Source organism: Stegodyphus dumicola, chromosome 2, assembly GCF_044657685.1.
Source record: "Stegodyphus dumicola isolate Sdum_Otavi_A_Nest chromosome 2, ASM4465768v1".
Lineage (NCBI taxonomy): Eukaryota > Metazoa > Arthropoda > Arachnida > Araneae > Eresidae > Stegodyphus > Stegodyphus dumicola.
The window spans coordinates 114,123,082-114,146,117 of record NC_140769.1 but is presented as its reverse complement, the minus strand read 5'-3'; the positions used below and the strand labels follow the sequence as shown (position 1 = coordinate 114,146,117).

The 23,036-nt window shown below is 34.8% G+C and overlaps 1 protein-coding gene across 1 annotated transcript in view; it reads right to left on the bottom strand.

Annotated features, from left to right (window-relative positions):
- Positions 1–1,337: 1,337 nt before the first annotated feature.
- The window catches only part of LOC118185823 (astacin-like metalloprotease toxin 5), a 32,846-nt gene continuing 11,147 nt past the window's right edge, over positions 1,338–23,036 (bottom strand). The window contains exons 3-6 of the mRNA XM_035355743.2: positions 19,736–19,817; positions 8,677–8,791; positions 1,800–1,975; positions 1,338–1,708 (exon numbers count right to left, since the gene is read on the bottom strand). Coding sequence (XP_035211634.2) covers positions 1,485–1,708; positions 1,800–1,975; positions 8,677–8,791; positions 19,736–19,817 — 597 coding nt within the window. The 3' untranslated portion in view covers positions 1,338–1,484. The remainder of the gene's footprint in view (positions 1,709–1,799; positions 1,976–8,676; positions 8,792–19,735; positions 19,818–23,036) is intronic.

The following is a 23,036-nucleotide window of genomic DNA, read 5'->3' as shown; positions in this document are numbered from 1 at the left end:
TAATTTTTCTGAGAGACTGTAAAGACTAGATGATTGTGGAGCTAATTCAAGTAAAAATAACAGCAACTACTGCACGCTATGCATAATTAAAACTAAGTAAAGATAATCCTTTAAAGTATAATATCTTGAATGGAATTTAATATCTTGAATTTATTAATAGTATATGTTATAATTTATTAATAGTATATGCATTTAAAAATCTGAAAGAAACATTGCCTGTTCAGTAATTTTTATTCTCATTTCCCGAGGAAAAAACTATGTCTTTAAACTATGAAAAGAATTTCATTTACATAACTGCAAATTTTAGCATAGCCTTTTTTGCATGCTATTGTTGCGCAACCAAATAAGCTAGTATAATTTTTTTGAGTTTTCCTGTTATTTAATTAAAAAGTCCTTACATTTTTGTCATTCAACCTGAATACCATGTGCTGTTAATTATCGCAATCAGACACATAAACCAGAAGTGGTGTGTATTTAATTATGGCAAAGCACACGAAGGCTATCTGCCTAAGGGGAGGGATGCCTTCGTGGAGGACTTTCTAAGGGAAACTGGCTCGTATACACGTTACACATAGGGAAAACCACGAAAACGCCCATGCAGCCAGCCCGTTCGCGGGATTCGAACCTCGGACCGAACTACCAGTATTCAGCGACTTTACCGCTCGGCCGCTGGTGGGCTCATAAACCAGAAGAAATGGCCAAATCTAGCCAAATGCTTTCTTTTGAAAAAGCCTTCCGATTTAAAGATTTAGTATGAAGCATAGTTTTCTATTTAATAGTGTTGAAGTCACAGATACACTAAAATTTTTAAGGCTTATAGATTAAATTACTATATTAAATATTTTTATTTTTCCAAACGCATTCAGAGTTGCTTTGCGATATTAAAATCTCCGTTTCAGATTTAATGTAATCAAACCAGGTACCCTGTCCAAAAAGTAAATTTACTTTAAGATTTCCTTCCTGTTTTTCAATATTATGATTTGTCATGTCATTGTAAAGGATAGGTATGCTATATGAAACAGCACTATAGATTTATTTCCCTTATAATATATCTAAAACATCTGAATTTTCTGAAATGTCTATCAGTTCCTTTTAGCACAAGGTGCAAAAATTTAAATTAACAAATGTTTAGGAATAGCAATGCTACTTCGCAGATTTGTCATAGAGGAGGAAGATTTAATTAAGCTGATAAATTTCTCATGTAAAGAAATACATTTGGTTCTTTTAAAATCCTAACTGTCGAATTAAACACATTTTATACATAGTTTTGTAAATTCTTTATGTAGTACCACAGAGAGATGGAAATATAAAGGAACTCAGTTTTAATGGTACCCGGATTTTGATACTTAATTTTATTATAACAAGAAATTTTATGCTAAATACATAAAATCATGTGTTACATTAGTATTCATTAAATTATTACAAAGCACAGTTAAATTGCATTTTCATTCGCATTACACTACATGAAAATAGCTTATTTACGATTAAGGACACTTGTACATCATCTTGACACGTTCAATGTCGGACTTATTCATCCCACTTTTGTCCCACGCATAAAGCAGCTTCTGACCGTTTCTTGCGACCATCGTTGGCGATTTTCCGTCTTTAGAGAAAGCTGTGTTCCCGTAGATCATAATAGAATCATAGTCGAATTTATTATAGAGTATGTTCTGAGATGGGTGCAGTTTCTGAAAATTAAAATGCATCCCTGCCAAGGAAAAACAGAAGACACAAGAGATCAGAAAATTGTGATTACATAGTTATATAGAGGACAAAAATTCAATAATTGTTTTTTTTACCGTCTTTGACATTATAGAGGTATACTATGAGGTATTCATCTCTATCTGATCTGTTCTGCTCATGGTAAAATCCTAAAGCGTGACCCATCTCGTGAACGATCACTCCTACACTATGGCAACCTCTACCCAAAGACAATACTTGTGGTCCTCCCTGTCTTCCCATGCGAGAGTAGCATCTGTTGGATACAAGAGTATCAATCAAAGATGAAAGATATTTTTAAAAGATCTGAAAAACAAAGGAACTTGATAAAACGAATGTAGTAAAACTAAGAAATTTTCACATTCTGACGCTCATTACTATTATTCAAAATTATGTTTTCTTTAGAATTTCCAATTTAACTAAGAGTAGGTTTCTCAGAATTTCATGTCTTGCATTAATTATGTTTTCTTTAGAATTTCCAATTTAACTAAGAGTAGGTTTCTCAGAATTTCATGTCTTGCATTAATTCGTTTAATTTAAAAATTTATCAAGTAGTAATGCTATAATTGAACTTCATGATAGAAGATGTGGATATACCTCAAGCACACTTTAAATTACGTAACTGTCAAAAATCTTTTTAGGTAATATTAAAGCAATAGCATGGCATTTTTGTTCTCGAAGCTGCTGAGCAAACGAACACGTTATCATTTTACAGATATAAACCTATAGTTGAACATCTTATAAAACTCTGACAAGTTTTATAACAAATTTTGTCATACTTATTTAACCATAAAGCGTTATAGGAGCACAATCAAAAGTGTCGCACGCATAAGGTAAATTGTGGGAGACAGGTTAGGAGCACGTCTACCAGCTATCTACACTACTAAATCCAACTAACACAAGACGTCATAAAATTCCCGACCGGTTACAAAGAGGTCGTGGTAACTTTTAATACGTTTTTACCTCCTATCGAAGAGGCAAAAGATTTGCTGTCGCATAATGGCATTGCTTCGATGACGATGAAATGTCACTAAACAAGCACTTGGAGACGTGACCATTGTTAGGTTCTCCCATAGCTTTTCCTGAGCTAAACTAGAAAAATGAGAAGGCACCAATTTTGTCCTTTCAAGAGTCTGAACTCCCCACAAGATTCAATTTGTGATTTTTTACTAATTTATTTTATCTGAATATAATAATATAAAGTAAATATATTGTTACGGTTTTGTATTTATTTAGTTTGCTATTTTGAATAGAATTCTTATAAAAATTGTTTTATATTCCCGTGTAATGCAGCACGAGACTTGCTTGAAGAGAAAGCTACTCCGGAAAAATTAAAATACAGAGCACGCGTATTTAAAATTTTAATAAATAGATATCTCGCAATTGTACTCTTGCTATCCAGAAAAATCGAGAAAATTTACATTTTAGTTCTTGTTGGTTTACTGTAGCGAATTCGCGGTGAAATCGGATTAGTTTTCTCTGTTTTGAATTAAGATCTGTAAGTTTTAGTACGTTAGGAGATAACTACTGTGAGATATTGCAATATTGTACGAATATCTGAGGAAATTTAAGCATTTTGTTTTATTTATTTTGATGATAAAAAATTTTATTCACTTTTCATTGGGCTTTTGCATTCAATTTATTACGAATCCGTACGCACGCAACAATATCTATAATAAGAGTATAAAGTCAGTATAAATAATTTTAAGTATTAAATTCACTTAACTCTTTGAAGACCAAAACCGGCTCAAACGGCCGAAATTCCGATGGCGTTTTCTTCCCTCTCCTGAGGTATGCAGTAGCAGGGGCAATTTCCCCAAATGGGACATTATATCAGTTTATTGCAGACAGCTTGTCCTAAAAGGATTTATTTGTGGTTTCATATCTTTATTTGTTAGATTGGATTGGCTTATTCAATTAGGGCAAAGCACGCGAGGGCTAACTGCCTAAAGGGAGGGATGCCTTCGTGGAGGACTTTCTAAGGGAAACTGGCTCGTATACACGTTACACATGGGGAAAACCACGAAAACGCCCATGCAGCCAGCCCGTTCGCGGGATTCGAACCTTGGACCGAACTACCAGTGTTCAACGACGTTACCGCTCGGCCGCTCGCGGGCCTTCTTTCGAGACATGAAAAATGCAAGTTGAATTTAGAACGGGAGGTATACAACTGTCCCCCCTCTTTTTTTCGCAATGTACATCAACGAGTTTGTAAAAAAGATGAATTGAAACTCCATATTATTTAAAATAGCTGCTATTGGTATCTACATGTGAGTAAGATAAGCATCAATGATAGTTTAACTGTGGTTTGAATTAGTCGACCTCGTGATTCACCGGACACGTGGTTCCGTTAACGTGCTTTTTTTATGATTTCAAAAAAATAAGCCTAGTTTTCAATTCAACTGGCACTCTTCAAAAATAATTAACGGTTTTGCTGTCTCAGGACCCTTTTTTTTAATAGATTGGCCCAGATTGTCTTGTTTCGATGTATTCTACCGTACTGTATGCGAATTTCGTCGTGTCCTGTCCAAAGGCTATGTTTGCGTTGATCTGGTGAGAATTATGTGTATTCATGGTGCTACTTTGTGCTACTTTGGTAGACGGTTGCAAGGATTTTCAGCGATTTACGTTGGCGCAATTGTTGGCGTGGTTTTTACAATCGTCAGCCATCTTGAAAAATCCTGTTTTTACGTATTTTACGCATAGTAAAGTATTCGAAACTTAAAAAAAAATAATATAGTTAAAAATAATGGATTAATTATTTGTTGATAACGTCGTTTTTCAAGATTGCAGGCAAATGTAAATAAATACATTTACTACGAGCATAAAATATTAAAGTAAGGTTAAATTATTATTTTCATACAGCAAAAAATAGAATATAAACACCGCTATAAAAACATTGCACCAATGTTTAATTGGATTAAATATTACTTAAATTGAATATCGAATTAAAAACAACATACAAACGTTTAAAAGAATTAAAATATTACTTAAATTCAAATACTTTAAAATACGTTTTAAAGGATACAATTCTTTTTAACGCTAAGCAGCTGCCATTTCTGATTACCAAGGTTTTCTCGAAAATTTAAAATAAATTTTCTCTGACTCTTGTAACAATTTATAAATAAATCTGTGATTAGGAAATCCAGGTAGGCCAAAATAAGGTGTCAAAGGACAATTTTTTGATTACGATACCAGTGTTCAGCGTCTTTACCGCTGGGCCGCTGGTGCGCCCTTTATTTGTTAGAAGTAGTAAGGATGTGATTTGAAATCTTATTTGTGCGTTAATGGATGGGGAGGGGAGGGGAGGAAATTGTTGTGAATCTCAAAAACCATTTCGGGCAGTTCGTATTTTAACATACAGGTTAGCGAAGGCTTTGGGTTTTAAAGAGTTAATGCTCAAAAATGCGTATAGAATTGTTAATTAAAACTTTGTTTAAATGAATTAATATTTAAATTTTTTTAATTCGGGAAGAATAACATTTTAAGATTAAAGAAATATAATAGCAATTATTATTAATTTATGCATTTTAGATATTTTAAAACTTCGTATTTTATAAAAATGAATAAAATTAATTCTCTGTAAATCAAAGTTTATTTTGCTAATAATGTATAGTGATGCTTAAAATTCTATAACACATATTTAAAGCCTTGTTAATAAATACTCTGCCAAAAAATTAGATATAATGTTACATCATCAGGATTTTGTGAATTTATCTTGTTGAAGAGTACAAGAGCTTTGGAAAGTGGGGTGCCTTTCAGAAAGCACTTTCTGAAAATTGCATGTTTAATATTTACTTGATTTGCAAGTGTACAAATGTCTGATTAAATTAACAAACTTTAAAAAATTAAGAATTAGAATAACTTAATTTGTATTACCACTTGAAAATGCTTAATAATATCCTTTTTGTTTCATTTTTTTCAAAGAAAAATGAAGCTGCAATTTTTGTAAAAAATCCATGCCAGTGAAAATGTTACATTAGCTATTTCATTACTGGGATAAATAGGCTTCAGAAGAATGCTTATAGAAATGGATTAGCTGTTTTAGTGATATGAGATTATTCTACGCAATTATCAAGATTTTTTAAAAACATTTTATTTTGTTATCTATTTAATAAATCCTTAATGAGCTTTGGGCCCAATTTTAACCATGGAAACAGTAAATATGCAGTACTAATTGATATTTGCATGCTGCATACACTTTAAATTTTTGAAAAACCCCTCTTCCATACGAAAAAATACTACGGTGTAAGGAAAATGAGACATGTCTTCACCAACGATTTGCCTTGAAACTAAATGTTGAACAACAACGGTAATTGTTTGTTACTTAATGGATAAGTGTATGTCCACCATGGCCATGTATGTCAAATTGTGATGTTAGTTACACTAACATTGCGATTTGATAAACTGACATCAAAAGCGTATTATATATACAAGACTGCATCGCATGAAGTGCTGCGTTATTGCTGTGCAATATAAACATGCCAATTTTAAGAGGGTGTGCGAAAATGTATATTTTCAACATATTTTAATTTTTTACTTTCATAAAGGCATGAAAGCGGCTAAGAACTTCTAATGCTAATGTGGACGGAATTAAAGACATAATTGAATCTAATCATTATATAACTGTGCGACAGATGTGAAAAAGTTAAGTGTATCACGCATAACAACTGAAAATCATATAAGATGTCTTGGACTGTTTAAGAACTCGATATTTGGATTTCGCATCAGTTAAAAGAAATTCACTTAACACAACGAATCAATAATTCACAATTCGCATTTCAAATGTAATGCAAACGACCCATTTTGAAACGAATTTTCACTGGTGATGAAAAGCGGAGTGTCTACAATAGCGTTAATCGAAAAAGATCATTGCATCGACACAAATCATGTCGAAATCTAAATTGAATCAGAAGAAGAGCATGCTGTCAGTATGGTGGGATTACAAAGGTGATGTGTATTTTGGGCTTTTTCGAAGCAACCAAAGTAAATATGCAACTCAGTAATATAAAGTATATATGCGATCAGCTCAGCTGCTCAATGCCAATAACTTGTGAAATTGAAGGAAATAATCCGAGAGTAAAGGCCAGAATTGGGGAATCGCTGAGGTTCCACTGAGGCCTCACACACCTTTTAGGAACACGTAAACATTATTGGATCTGGATTAGGAAGTGAGGCCCCATCCACCACACAGCGCAAATCTTCTACTGTCCGATTATAATTTATTTCAAAGTTTACAAAACCTTTTCAATAGTAAAAACATCACTAATAACAATGACTTCAAATCGCATGAAAGGTGTTTGAGACTAAAGTTAATTTTTTGTGCAGAAAACTTTGAGTATTATTTGACACTAATAACCGAAACTATATACTTGCCAACCCGATATATGTTGAGTAATTACGTAACTGTCACCGTTTTTGTAAAACACTTTTAAAAGCTCACAGGCACTCAACACGCAAAGACACTACTTTCCGCTCCTCCATTGTAACTAAACGCTTTTCAGAACATTGAAGCTACAAAGTGGCAGTGACTGATTTTGGCGCCACCACATAACGGTAGTAGAAATAAATGTCTCCAGGTAGCGTCATCTGTTACCTTAGTGGTGAATTACATGATACAACCAACGCTTGGGTTTTGTTTTGTTTCTTTAATGATGATAAAGCACTCGATAGCTGTCTACCTAAGGGGAGGTATGACTTTCTGAGTGAAACGTTCTTTTATACATTTACATATAGGGAGAGCCACGAAAAGGCCCATGCAGCCACCCCGATCGGCAATATTTGAATCCCGGACCGAACTACCAGTGTTCAGCGATTTAACCGCTAGGCCACTGTTGGGTCCGGTAGAGCCGATGTAGAGTAAGAGGTAAAATGACACGAAGACACAATAACGTTATCAAAATGGCCTGATTTGCTGTCGCATCCTTATCTTACTTTAATTAAATTAATTTTCTCTAACTGAGTATAAATGAAACTTTGCATCAAGAACTCTCCTCTTAATCACCGTAAACATAATAAGAATTTAAATAATTTTATAATTTAAAAAGGACTTAATTTTAAGGATTTATAGGTTACTATAGGTTACTCTGAACCTTCGTTATTTATAGTAGATGGCAGCTCAACACAAACCAGTCCATATATTTTAGCCATGTTTGGATTTTTAAGATCCTCATGTTTCAAAGATATCTTCCAGATTTTTTTAGGGTATAAAAGGTATTCTTTGAAAAGAAATTTCTATGTTATTTTTTTGGCTGTATGCTCCTTATTCTATATTAGTTTTACATTTTTACCTTGAAATCTTGCTTAAAATCAAACGGCGAACCCTAGGTGTGCCTAGACCGGGCTCACCGATCATCTAGGACAACTGAGAGTCTGTATTCTTTGTTTCTCCGCATCTCATCTGTCAGTTCATTGACAACAATGCTCGTTTCAGCACTCCTTTCGAAGCTCTATTCAATCAATGTGCCCACTTTGGGCAACCCACAGAATTAAAAGATAAGTGCTATCTTCACAAAATTTTATATTTATACTTCTCTAGGCCTAATTAGACTGCCTACCTTTTCTTTTCTTTTTTTTTTTTTTTTTATCAAAACTCCAACTTTAAAAGGTAGCGCGCCGGAAAGAGTTAAATCAATGGGCCTAAGTTATTAATGAATCCTTCGGGAAAGCGGGTAATTACAAAGTGGACTTCTACGGTAATATATTAAATAGTTCAATAAAGCAATTTTTTAAAATTGCTATATTAGTTCACGAAAATAAAAATTATTAGTTAATTTCAATGTAGCGTAACCTTAAATTTTTTAAAAGTTTATGATTATCAAAAGTATGAAGTTTTAAAATACTCGATGAAAGTGAATAAAATTTATTGAAATAACAATGTCGTGCAATTTTGTAATTAATTTTATGTCATAAATATTCTCTTTAGACTGAATCAATTTGCTGAAATATTGTATTTACCCTTGTCCTTTGAAAAATCTGACGTAGTCCTTTTCTGTTGTCCGAGGGATGAAGCGAACACATGTGGTAGCATGGTAGTGGTTTATTGCCTTTTGAATGACATCCTTATGTTCCTCTGTCCAAAATAAATTAATAAATAAAAAAATATAAATTCCAATCTGATCTTATTTTATAGGTTTCCGTTTAACAGTTTTAAGTTGGGACAATTACAATAGGCTTTTAGTCCCCTTGAAGTTAAAGAAATAGATCATAAAATGTTATATTCAAAATGACCTATTCAAATTAACCAAGCCAAGCAGCAGGGAAACAAAATTGCTATGATATGATATTTCATAGCAAATTTACGCCATGTGGAGATTTATATAGTACTTATTTAATAAAGAAAAGGCTTAAAGTAAATTTAATAAAGAAAGATATCTGTATATATTAAAGCAACACAATTTTTTTGCATGTGCTATTAAGTAACTATCCATTTATTTCACCGGATCACTTGAGGAATCGGTTATTGGCGTTAGAATAATTTGAGGAATTACGTTTGAAGAAGTGCAGCAAAAGATGAGAGTAATATAACAAGTCAATGTAAGAATGTCGTGTGGAATTAGAATTTTCATTAGAATTTTTGTCTTTATTTAAATGTCTGGATTCAACTGCACAATAAACATTTTTCTTCGAACTGATTCACTTGCTATCTGGATCAATCATTTATGGAACTGCAATAAAAGATATCAAAATAAAGCCAAGAAAAACTTCGATTCGTTTTTTGAATGTACAAACTAACATAACTTCATCTTTCCTATATGGGGTTTATCCATGCTTCAACCCTAGATCCAATTTTAGTGCATATGCTGATTAATCACAACTACTTGCTATTCATTTTAAGCAAAGAATATGAATTGAAGAAGCTCTGTAGCTTTCCCTGAAAAAGAAAAACCTAACTTACTATTCACGATACTTGACTTATTTGATTAGGGATATTCTGCATGATGTACAGCGACAAGTAGCTTTGAAAGTTACTTTATTAACACACTTCTTATGTTTAGCTTTAAACTGGTTAAATTTCCATAAAACTGTAATTAAATTTCTTGGGAATTACTACGAGTTTATGTTGTTTCTGTTCTCGGGAATTAAAATTCTCTGACATTTTTTTGAGAATATCAAATTGCTTCATATTTATATTTTATGTAGCTAAATGCAGTATTCTCAGAAGAAGAAAGCAATTTGTTATCGGAGTTATTCAAGCAAAGGTAAACATGATGCCAATCAATCACTAATGAACATGTTAATAATTGTAAAATTGCAAACCCTCCTTTCTAGTTTAATTGTTTCTTCGCAGTAAGATTTATGATCAATCCTCAGTGCATTTTTAAATACGTATGTTAAAAGAAATAGATACAATCTTTTTAAATAATAAATGCACTTTAAATTTTTATGTCTAGTATTCTCTATATTAGATGTAAGAAAAAATGTCATCAGAGCCAACTATAAATAGACGTCTGAACAGTCTTTGGACAAGCCAGTTACACCAATAACTTAGAAATATTGTTGAAAACCAGCTGAAGTAGAAAAAAAGGTGGAGGTTTCAAAACACCGTTAGTTTTACGAAGCACAATTTCAGTTATCCAACAGGTTATCTGAAGCATCGAAATAATATTGGGCATTCTCTATCTGTTGTACTGTCGTCGGTGTAATTTCCTACCTCTTAAAGTAGCAAAGCTACTTCATTGCCATCGGTTTCTATTGATTATAGCATGGAGATTCTTAATATAATGCTAGGTGTTTCTGAAATGTCTTTCTGTAAATTAATAGGAAGTTAGAAGTAGTGTATTCAAGTTTAAGCAGAAGACTTCGAAGGTACTTTATCATTATTATCATGTTATATTTAATACATAAAGTTTGGATAAAACGTAGTGACAATATACCAACAGTTCTGAAAAGGTTTTATTACCATAGCCTGCCATGTATATGGCATTCTTCAAAATCAGTAGAATCCATCAACTCGTATCATTCTGTTGATGACCAGAGAGTCAGCTTTAACTAGGATGAATCGTCTCTGAAAGAACTCTCTCAGGCCTTCTTCTATTTTGGCAAAGAGATTGAAGATATAAGGGCTCATATCAGGTGTGCATAGCCAACATTCCCGAGAGAAAGGTTATTGTTCTAGAATCTTCCACCTTCCATCTTCACCCTACCAGTAGATACACGACAGCTTTCGCATTATATCACCACGCAATATCATGGAAGAGGATGGGACTTGTCAACATCTGCGCCGTTATTCAGGAGAGAGCGACGACACTTATTAGTAACGAATCCATTTATCCTCTATGATAATATATAATTTGAGAGCTGTGGAAAATCATCTTCGACAGTGTCGAGAGAAGATACAGGAACACTCACTATATTCACTTGACATGAGACCGTGTAATTATGATCTCCTTGCCAAATGAAGGATCCGCTGGTATGATTCCATTGCAACGGTAAAAAGGAGGTTAATAAATGCCTTAGAGCAGTCACTGGGGGTCATGAACAGAATTGAACTTGATGTTGTATAGAGCCTTCAAGTAGTTAGCAGAAGATAGTAGACATGATAGACGGTTATGCGGAAGAATTGTACTTATTTTGATAATTATGGCAATCAAGTCTTTTCATAACTATCGAAGTGTTACCACTATTTTTTATGCTCGTGTGTGTGTGTATTTATTTATGGCAAAGCACACTAGGGCTATCTGCCTAAGAGGAGGGATGCCTTTCGTGGAGGACTTTCTAAGGGAAACTGGCTCGTATACATGTTACACATGGGGAAAACCACGAAAACACCCATGCAGCCAGCCCGTTCGCGGGATTCGAACCTCGGACCGAACTACCAGTGTTCAGCGACTTTACCGCTCGGCCGCTGGTGGGCTTTATGCTCGTGTATACGTTGCCTTAAATATTTATAGACATCAAAATCTCATTCAATCACATTCATAACTTTAACTTCTAATGCTATTTTTATGAATTATGGATATTAGAGAACTGTCTTGAGCAGTGTTCAGATGATAATTTTGTAAGGATCTTAAGTTTTACTAACGTTTATTTTATTTTAAATCTTTACTATCACTTCTTATTTTCTACTTCCGGCCAGAATTATAAGCGTTAACGTATTTATGCAAAGTTTCTCTGGCGAACGCCAAGTATTTAAGTTGGGCATTTTGCCAAGCGAGAGAGAGGAAGCAGTTAGTCGAAGCAGGCCGCTTACCTTAGAAGTTTTACTCAGTTGCTGGTTGCCTTCCAGGCCAGAGGTTTAATCCTCTTGATAACTTTAAACGTATTGTAGTGTTCACAGTTCTCTGTACTACATACGGCTTCCTGTTAATATAAGGCCAATCTTCCACGTTTATTATTTTAAAGTTAAATTAGAGTTTAGTTTTATTTTTATATTTTTACGTTTAGACCACAAGTAGTGGGTCTTTGTATTCCGAAGTACGGAAGTTATTGTAAATAGAGAAAAATAAAGGGTTTTGTATACCCTTCTTGTGTATCCTGTCTACTTCCCACAGTTATTGAACATAGCTTTAGTAAGCTCTCTGTTCCGAGTCAGGTCCTTGCATGTTCCCGAAGAAAGTAAGACGGAACATTGAACCTGATAGTGGCGCCCAACGAAGAAGAATAACCATGGCCGAGTTTCAAGAAGTACCTGTGCTGCTTGCAGAAGCGGCTTAGAATCCAGAAATGCCAGCTGCCGCCCTGGAAGGATTTGGTTACATCGTCCAGACCATGCGCGCTTCGATGAAACCAGAAGCAACATTTAATGGAAACTCACCGGTAACCAGTTTTTTGGAAAAATTGGATGACCACTTCATGCTCTACCCCGTGCACGAATTTCAAAAAGTTACCTTAGCTACCAGCGCTTTGAGGTGCCAAGCGCTTAACTGGTTCAATGTATACGCAGAAGTCTCTTGGGTCAAGCAGGAAGTCCCACCTATACTTACGAGAATTTAAAGACTGCCCTAGTAAAAGCCTTCCCTGTTGTAAGGGATCGTGCGAAATTAGAAACGGAACGTTTTAGTATATATCAGCAAAGAATCGAAAATCTCTCAAGCTTTATTTTAAGAAAAATTCACGTCTTCAAACTCTTGTATGGAAACCGTCCGGATCCTGAGATAATTCAAGTGACTTTGCCGAGGTTACTGCCCCAAGTGCAAGACTTTATTGAATTAAGAAACTTTATTGAATTAAGAAATCCGACTACACTGGAAAAGTTATTTGAGCTAGCAATCCAGTTTGAAAGTAGAAGAACGGCGGACATTGAAAGAAGACGCCAATATCAACAGCGAAACCAATTTGGTGCGCCAAGACTACAGCAACCTCAAGCACACGGCTACGGAAGCAAAGCGAATCAGTGGGCAAGGAACCCGAGCATTCAAAAACAGCCGGCGAACGTCGACAGTTCAATAGCAATCCAGGAAAAAAGTCTCAAGGGCAGTGAAAAAAGAAGGAATGCACGGAAATGAAAAATAATTTAAACTAAAACGGATTTCTGCTGACGGGAGGGTGCGGAAATCCGAAGGCCACGAAAACCCTCTTCCTTCAAGTTAAATACAGTAATGGTGAAAAATTTGACTCTTCCGAAGATTGAAGTGTTGGTGAATAATATCCCAGCCACCGCACTCCTGGATACAGGCGCGCAGTGTTCCTGTGTGGCAGAAGATTTTTTTAGGAAGTATTTTCGTAAATATCGTATATATAATTCGGATAATACGACAATGTTAGCGGCGCAAGGAGAAAAATGTAAGTGTATAGGTAAATTACCGCTGTATGTCCGTATCAAGGACGAACAAGTAAAGGTTATGTTTTTCATAGTAAAGAATCTGCAAGCACATATTATTTTAGGAATAGATTTTCTTTCAGAGGCACAAGCAACGCTGGATTTTAATGAAGCGTCCCTTAAGCTGACGATGAAACCAGTTCGTGGAGAAAAGGCTGAACCGCCGTTGTTAAATCTTGACCACCTGCCTAATGACGAGCAACGAAGAATCCGACAAGTGGTAAGTGAATTTGCTTCGTTATTTAGTGATATTCCAGGATTTACTCAGGTTACTAACCATAGTATTGACACCGGAGATTCAATGCCATTTCGCCACAAAGCATACCGGTATGATAAGAATAAGGAAAAAATTATAGAATGGCATATCACCGATATGCTACGTAAAAAGATCATAACGCCCATCTCAAGTAGTTATGCTAGCCCGGTGGTCTTATGTAAGAAAAATAATGACTATCCTTTGACACATCCAAAAAGGTGGAGATTCGCAATTGACTACCGTAAATTAAACTCCATAACTAAATATCCGGTATATCCGTTACCTATTATTGAAGAAATTCTAAGGAACATGACATCCACCAAATATATGACGACTTTAGACTTAACGACTGGTTATTTTCAAATAGGGGTTAGGCCTGAGGACGTGCCTAAGACTGCTTTTATAACCACGTCTGGCACTTATGCATTTTTGCGTATGCCGTTTGGCCTTTCAGGGGCACCGGCAACATTTCAGCGATGTATGGACATTGTGTTAAGACCTGTTCTTGGAATGTCCACATTTATCTATTTAGACGATATCATTATTACTAGTGATAATCTCGACCAACATGTACAGGATTTAAGACAGGTGTTTTCTTTATTAAATGAGGCCGGTCTAAAAGTTAATGTCGAAAATTGCAAATTTGCAGCCCCTGAATTAAAATATTTAGGTTACAAAATATCTCAGAAAGGAATCGAGACAGACGAATCAAAAATAATTGCTGTACAAAAGTATCCGACTCCAACCACGGCGAAGAAGCTCTCTTCTTTTCTAGGACTTTGTTCATATTATAGGTCCTTTATAAAAAATTTTGCAGTTATTGCTGAACCATTGTTAAAATTAAAAAGGAAAAAGGCAAGATTCTCGTGGACGGCCGAAGCCAATAGTGCTTTCGAAAAATTAAAACAAGCATTAACGCAAGCCCCTGGATTGAAATTTCCTGAAAAGGATGAGAATTTAGAAATTTCAGCGGATGCTTCGGATTATGCGGTAGGAGCGGTACTTTCGCAAAATCAGCAGCCCGTGGCATTTTTTAGCCGAACTTTAAATCAAACACAAAGAAACTATTCCGCGACCGAGAGAGAGGCACTTGCAGTTCTGTTAGCAGTGCAAAAGTTCCGAGTCTATTTTGGAAAGGCGCCAATAAAAGTGTACTCTGATCATGCGGCGGTAACTAGATTGTACTCAGGGAAAAACTTATCCCCAAGGTTAATAAGATGGGCACTCAAGCTACAAGAATATAATCTGGTAATCAAGCATACCCCCGGAAAGGAAAATATCGTAGCAGATGCCCTATCCAGAATTAAAATAGATGAAGAAAGTAATACCGTAAAGGTGGCAATGCTCACAGCATGTACAATAAATTCCCGAGAAACTGTAATAACCGAACTTGGTAAGGATCCTGAGTTTGGAAGCATTTATGAGTATTTAAAGGATCTTGAAAATTTTAGCCACCAAGATATTGTGGTGATAAGAAATAGGGCGGCCCATTACGAACTAATAGATGGTCTATTATTCTATACAAAAGCTACGAATTCCAACAACGAATTTCAACCTGTTATCCCAGCTAGTCTTAGATTAAATATCCTGCAGGAGCTCCATGACAGCCCTTTAGCTTCTCATGCTGGTATTCGAAAAACTATTCAACGCGTACGCGAGGCAGTCTACTTTCCTGAACTGCAAAAGTTAACAAGGGCGTATGTCCAGTCCTGCCCAACATTCCAAGCAGTTAATTATATTAATTTCCGCCCGGCCGGGTTTCTAAATAGTATTAAATCCGAATTTCCAAATGAAATAATTGGCATCGATTTATTGGGCCCTTTCCCAAAAAGTCAGTTAAATAAAAGTCGCTATCTCCTTGTTATGGTTGATCATTTTAGTAAGTGGACCGAAATTGTTCCCTTAAAACGAGCCTCCGCGAAATTAGTTACTGATTCTATTTTAAATAAATATATTTTAAAATACGGGGCGCCCCTAAAAGTTATATCGGATAATGGTCCTCAATTTGTAAGTAATGTATTTGAAGACATGTGCCAAAAACTGGGCATACGTCATTTAAAAATGGTCCCGTATCGGACGCAATCAAATATAGGAAAACGGGTCAATAGAAATATAGTGAAAATTATCCGTAGTTATGTTAAAAATTTTCATAAAAGCTGGGATAACTATGTCAATAAATTTGCTTTCGCCCTTAGGACCGCAAAACATGATACAACGGGCAAAACTCCTGCTGAGTTATTTTTAGGCAGAAAGATTATAACGCCGTTAGATAAATTATTTTATGTGCAACAAAGAGCCCCAGAATTTAAAATGGGTGATATAGAAAAACTAATTAAAGAAGCAAAAAAGAATACGGAAGTAGCACAGAGAAAACAAAAGCTGTATTACGACTTGAAACGACGGGGAGTAACTTATAAAGTAGGGGATGAAGTATTAAAAATTAAGCATTCACTTTCTTCAGCACCTGAAGATAAAACTGCCAAATTTTTTCCACGCTTTGAAGGACCATATGTTATAGAAAAAATAACTCACGCTGTTGTAGTGTTAAAAGCCAGAAATGGTGAAACCTGTTCCGCAAACATTGATCAAATCAAAACCTACTATGATCGTAATAAAATGCAAATTTTCAAAGATCTTTTGCAGGATCCGGCACGGCAGACACCGCAGGCACAAGCTCCAGAGGTGGAACAACGACAAGTACAAGGGCAAGGCATTAAGAGGCAGGAGCAAGTGAAAAGAAAGTTTCCCCGCGGGAAAATTAAAGGTAGCAAGAAAAAGAAGCCGTTCCACCGTCCAGAAAAGAGAGCTCACGAACACCCCCAGAATGAAGAAGGGAGAAGGACGACGTATGCAAAGAGAGCCAGGAGAAATGACGGCAACTATAACCCGGCTCTAAAACGGAAAATCTACTCATCCGACAGGACTCTCCGCAGCAAATGTCGCCGAACTTCGGAAGGGCCACCAGCGGCGGAGGAAAAGTTACAAGGAAAATTTGAACGGCTAGCAACGCGGCAAAAGCAGGAACACGAAGGAAGTTTCCCGGTTCCGCCAAGACCAGCTGCCATCAAACGGCCAAGACCACAGGCAGATTCGAAAACGAAGGTATTCAAAGGTGACCGAACTGGAAAAAAAAGAAAGCTTCTAGAGGAAAGCACTGAAGGGCGAGCCTGCTCACGAAGGAGGATAAATCAAACAAGAATCTACGCTACTTTCCAGGACTGGCTCAGAAAAGAATGTCCGAATATCACAAATATAAGTAAAATTTTATGTTACTTTGCAAACTTAAGTTAATTTTTCATTCTTACTGCAAGTGGCAGATTTCAAGAAGTTTTACCTCATGCGAGGTCTACTTTTATCGCCAAAAGGGCGAGAAATGAGTTGTTACCGATTTTGGTATTATGTTTTTCAATTATTCGCGCGTAAAACTAAAGTTGATGTATAATAGCGATGTGTAAATACTTAAATATTGTAAAAGTTATTGTATAAATTTTATTTAAAACTTTCTGGCAAGAAAGAAGTTTTAGTCTGAAAGACTTTTTGAAATGTAGTATTTCATTGTAGAAAGAATTGACACTTGCTTTGAAAAGAATAGAAGTTAACAATGTACTACTAATGTATGTTGTCAAATGCGTAAAATTAACGGCATGTTAATATGTTCTTATATACAATGTGAACTGTTATTTCAAATGTTCAGAAATACCGTGATATGGTAAAAGTGAAAGTAATGTTAAAAATTTGTTATTCGTGTGACTGTAAAAAGACCAAATCATGGTGAATATGTGTTAAAGGTTGAATGAATGTAGTTAGGCTCTCTGACGCTACACTTCAGAGTTAGCTACTTTCAGAATAGTACCTCAGGGTTTAGAGTTGAAGTTAGGGTGTGTTACGAGGTCTTGGCATGTTGAATTTTTAACACGTTAGTGCTTTGATTGTAGGAGGAAGTGTTGAACACGTAGACATAAACACATTCGTGTTTGGTGTTCTTTTACAACACATGTCAGAGAGCCCGGGGAGAGATAATTCAAATAGTCATGAATGAAATAAGAATGTTAAGAATGTTACTTGCCATTTCATTGTGTAACATTTCATTAAACTAGTTTTCCTTCCAGATCTCTGGAAGGAACCAGATTTGAATAAAAGCTCCTGTTTAGATGCAGTACAGATTAAAAAATTGCGTGTCCTGGGAGCTGCTATTGTAAAAACAAATTTCTTTCTTTTAAATTTCTAGTTTCTAGCGAAAAATGTTTGTAAAAGATTGGCCTCGCGTTAGATTCTAGAGCTAAAAGTTTTCAACAAGGTCGTTTTAGACCTCGGCTTCAAACTAATTAACTCTGGCGGGAAGTATGTAAGGATCTTAAGTTTTACTAACGTTTATTTTATTTTAAATCTTTACTATCACTTCTTATTTTCTACTTCCGGCCAGAATTATAAGCGTTAACGTATTTATGCAAAGTTTGTCTGGCGAGCGCCAAGTATTTAAGTTGTGGCTTTTTGCCAAGCGAGAGAGAGGAAGCAGTTAGTTGAAGCAGGCCGCATACCTTAGAAGTTTTACTCAGTTGCTGGTTGCCTTCCAGGCCAGAGGTTTAATCCTCTTGATAACTTTAAACGTATTGTAGTGTTCACAGTTCTCTGTACTACATACGGCTTCCTGTTAATATAAGGCCAATCTTCCACGTTTATTATTTTAAAGTTAAATTAGAGTTTAGTTTTATTTTTATATTTTTACGTTTAGACCACAAGTAGTGGGTCTTTGTATTCCGAAGTACGGAAGTTATTGTAAATAGAGAAAAATAAAGGGTTTTGTATACCCTTCTTGTGTATCCTGTCTACTTCCCACAGTTATTGAACATAGCTTTAGTAAGCTCTCTGTTCCGAGTCAGGTCCTTGCATGTTCCCGAAGAAAGTAAGACGGAACACTGAACCTGATAATTTCAACTTCTCGAATTGCTTCCGAAATGGCTGAAGCCGTTAGTTCTATAACTGTAAATGAATACCTAACCTTTTCACTACGAATAAATTGTATATGTTCCAGAAAGTTCATGGTATGAATTCCCAGAAAAATTACGGTTGGAATATATAGATATATTAATTCAAACGAGCCATGATGTCACTAAAAATATGTTATTAAAAATCTATTGGGAAAAATGAAGTTCCATGGATTCTGTGCTGCTTAAAAATAGAACATATTGGGCCACAAAACATAATTCTCTTATGTTAAAAAATTAATTCGTAGGAAAAGGGTTGAGACTGATTACTGACCAGACTAATTAGAAATCACACACGTTGCTGATTGTGAGAATTTGTAACTAGTATTTATTCAGCATGCTAGGAATCTGACCATTCTTCATTACTTTGTATTATTAGTAATGAAGAATGGACGGATTCTTAGCATGTGATGCAAACAGGCGTCAGAGAAATCTTTGTTTTCGATTACATATGTAAGATATAACAAAATATGATAGCTGCTTTAAAAATAATTGGAGACCTCAAAACTAACACTCTAGATTTAGTTCTCTTCTCCTAAATTCATCTATTCTCCCAAATTCGTGAATCTTCTGTGTTATGTAACAACTTAAAATTAACCGATCACAGATTAGCTCTACTTATGCCTCGCACGTAGTATAAATAAGGGTGGCGAGTTAATTAAGTCATTCTCCCCTTCCTTAACCGCTCCTCTGTCAAAATGGCGTCGTTTTACCTTTGCTTAACTGCATACGTCATTTCTTTTTAAAAGCCAATGTACATAGAAATTTATCATATTTCATTATGATTGAATCATAGGAATGTATCGGATTTCATTATGATTGGATAAATATCTACTGAGATGATTTTACATGCGTAGAAATAAAGATTGGGAATTCGTCTAATTCATTTTTGTGTCGGCGTCATCTGTTTGTCTTCTCAGCCTGCCATTATGACTACGCCTGAAAAATATTACATATGTCTATGCATTATTAAACGTATAATTTTTACATAATATAAATATAAACTAAGCTCACCTAAGGAAGAATCAATTTCGTAAGGAATTTTTCCTTCAGGCCATCTATACCTTTCATCTTTCATACCATTTTTATCTGGATCCTGAAATTTAAGAAATGTTTTGTTACACTTTCTGCTTTAAAAACAAGTATATATTTTTTCGATAATAACTGCACAGTAATGAATGTTCTTTTTGAATTTTTATGTTGTTAAAATATATATAAGTGCCGAATGAATATGCCTGCTGACATTGGCATTTCGAATGAGTTGGGTGTTTGGACCTTTTGGAGGTTTTCCTTTACGTGTAACGTGAATACTAAGCAGCTTCTCTTCGAAAGTCCTCCAGAAAGAATTTCTGCTGTTAGGTAGACAGACAGACTGTGCTTGGAAATTAGAAAATAATGCAATCTATTGTTAATAGACATTTTAATTCTTTTGTTTTATTTTTCTTTTGTTTTATACTATCCATAATTAAGAAAAAGGAATTTAAAAATTCAACATTATTGAATGTTGCAATGATCGGAGATCATAACCTATAAAGCGACAGCTAGTATCGAGTAAAGTTGCTTGTCAACTAATTGATTTAACGGTGATGTGCCTTTTAAGGCAGCGGTTCAGAGTCTTTGGCATACCTCTTCATAAAATTCTATAAGATGGAGAACCCCTAATCTCCCCTTCTAGAAAAATGACTCTATACCTCCCCCTTTATGCTAGTCTTGTAATACATTTTACTACAGTATTATTTTAATAACACAAAATTAATAGAATACAATGAATAAAGTCAAAAAATATAATAAAACAAAGATCATTATAACAAAGATTTTATGTCAGATAAGTACAGTAATAACATATATTTTAGTTCCAAACATAATGCTATTTATGTACATAAATAATTTAAATTATTTTAAAATGCAGAAGAAAAAGAAATCTGGTGTTGTACCACATGACATCCTTGTAACCCTTATTAAATTATACACATTTTATGCTGCACTTCATTTAAACTTATTTCCTCGAATTGTTGTAATTTAAAATTAACTGATCTCTCAAGGAAAGTTGAAAAGGATATAAAAAATTTCGAAGTTTGAAATTACGTATCAAGATCAGTTTTTTTCTTTCGGAAGTCAAACGTCTTGTGTTTTTAGTTTTTATAACGAATATAAAACTTTCTCAAGTATAGTAACCAGGAGACCGCATTGCATTTTCGATTTCCTTATTGGCACAAAATTAATTTTTTTAAAATTTGACATTACCAAAACATGAATATTTTCATCAATTAAAACACTTCTGCAGTTGGAAGTATATGTACGTTTACGTCTAATGACTGCGAAAATAAAAGCTAGAAAGGATTTTTAAGCCGGGTAAAAAGGTAGGTATGTATATATATGTATGCGTTTGCTACTGTCGATTGCGATAAAAAGAGATTTTCACAACTATACATTATATTAGTCCCATACACAAAACACATCAAAAGTTCTACGGCTAATCGTTTTTTAAGTTATGACAGATTCCTTAGCGCATGTCCGTACATATGTCACCAAAAAAGAAATCCATTTTAAATCTATTTTACAATCCGTTTTGGAATAAAGAGTGTATATATTTTGTTAGTCGTATATTCTGAAACCTGAAATATCACGCCACAACTTAAATTAAAAACTGCAGAATTTAGGTATAAGTTTTTTAAATAGTTTATTTATTTTTTTTTTTATATTAAACATTTTTCCTGTCTCCCTCATTTCTATTTTCTGATAGAACGTCAATTTTCTGCCTCGCGTGATTTGAATATCACACGAATATTTAAAGAAAGCTTTTAGAGAGTAGAATCAGAGCGTGTTTTGCCTGCTGAAGGCAACGTTGCTAATTTGGTTCACTAGCTAGTATTCTGTGGCGTTGCGTTATTCTCGCCTTTTGGCTTGTGGCGCCGACCTTAGGTCAGAGCCAACCTGCGCGTTATTATAATTGTGCAGGTGTTAGGCTAATTTACTCCTCTTAGTTTTAGTTAATTCATTGTCTTTGATTGAAGCCATAATTGTTGGCTTCTGTTTACATGAGTGGTGCCACCTGTTATTATTATTTGAATCAAATAAAGGGTTATTTACACTCTTTCCCTGTCTCTATGATACTTGCGAGACATAGTGATTACGCCCTTACGTCTTTTAGAGTTCTCATCTAGTTTATGTTACGAAAGAAGGTTACAACATATAAAGAAAAGAATATTCCGGTTTTAACGATTTTCCTAGCCGATGTTCAAAATGCGCCATAAATTAATTAAGCCAGCTTAAGTAGATAGACCATTTGGTGTAGTCACCGACTATGTTACTCAAATCTGAATTTCAATATACGTTATTTAAATATTCTCAAGTGGCGGAATTTTTATTTGCAAGCCCAAGTGAAACTTTCCATTAAATTTAAAGAGTTAATGAAAAGAATATTTCAACCCTCGTAGGACTTTATCATCTTAATTCGTGTGCCAGACTAGTAAGGGTAGAAAGACTGAATTTAATATTCTGCGCAAGTAAAACCCTACAAAGTTATCCTATAGCTGTTATCCTACAGTTATCTTATAGTATACACAAATAAATGACTCTTGTTGTTAATTTGCATTCAGGAAAGTATGCTTCTGTAATATACACATTTTAAAATTTTCTTTGTTTTCTCTTTCAAGTATAAAAGCTAATATTGCCTTTTGATTTTCGAATTTTCTCCTCTTGACTATATTTATTTATTGTTTTCAATAGAATCAAAAGAAATGATATTAGTATTTAACAATGATTTCAAAAGCGTTCCGCTCAGTGGAAGAATAATACAGTAATTTGAAAAAGAAAATCCGGATTTTTTTTCCTTTCCGTAATCGTATACATGTTCTTCTAGAAAGAATGGAACAAGTCCTGCAGAAAAATGCAAACTATAGAGAAATTGCAATCTATTCTATGAAAAATCTGTGCACGTTTGTCTGTCTGCTTGTATGTTTAGGGTATCATATCCACCGGAACTGCGGCGAGTTTCGAGAAAGATAGACCCTCAGATGCCAATTCGTGGGAAGTCTTCAATCACTCTGATCTTCGTACGACTTTAACAGGTGCGATATTAATCAAAAACGTTGAGAACGCTACTTTTAACTGTCATTTTTTCCGAGTGGCAGCAGTCTTGCATTTTGGAAATAGAAATCTGCTTTATTTTCCTTTCCGTAATCGTATACATGTTCTTCTAGAAAGAATGGAACAAGTCCTGCAGAAAAATGCAAACTATAGAGAAATTGCAATCTATTCTATGAAAAATCTGTGCACGTTTGTCTGTCTGCTTGTTTGTTTAGGGTATCATATC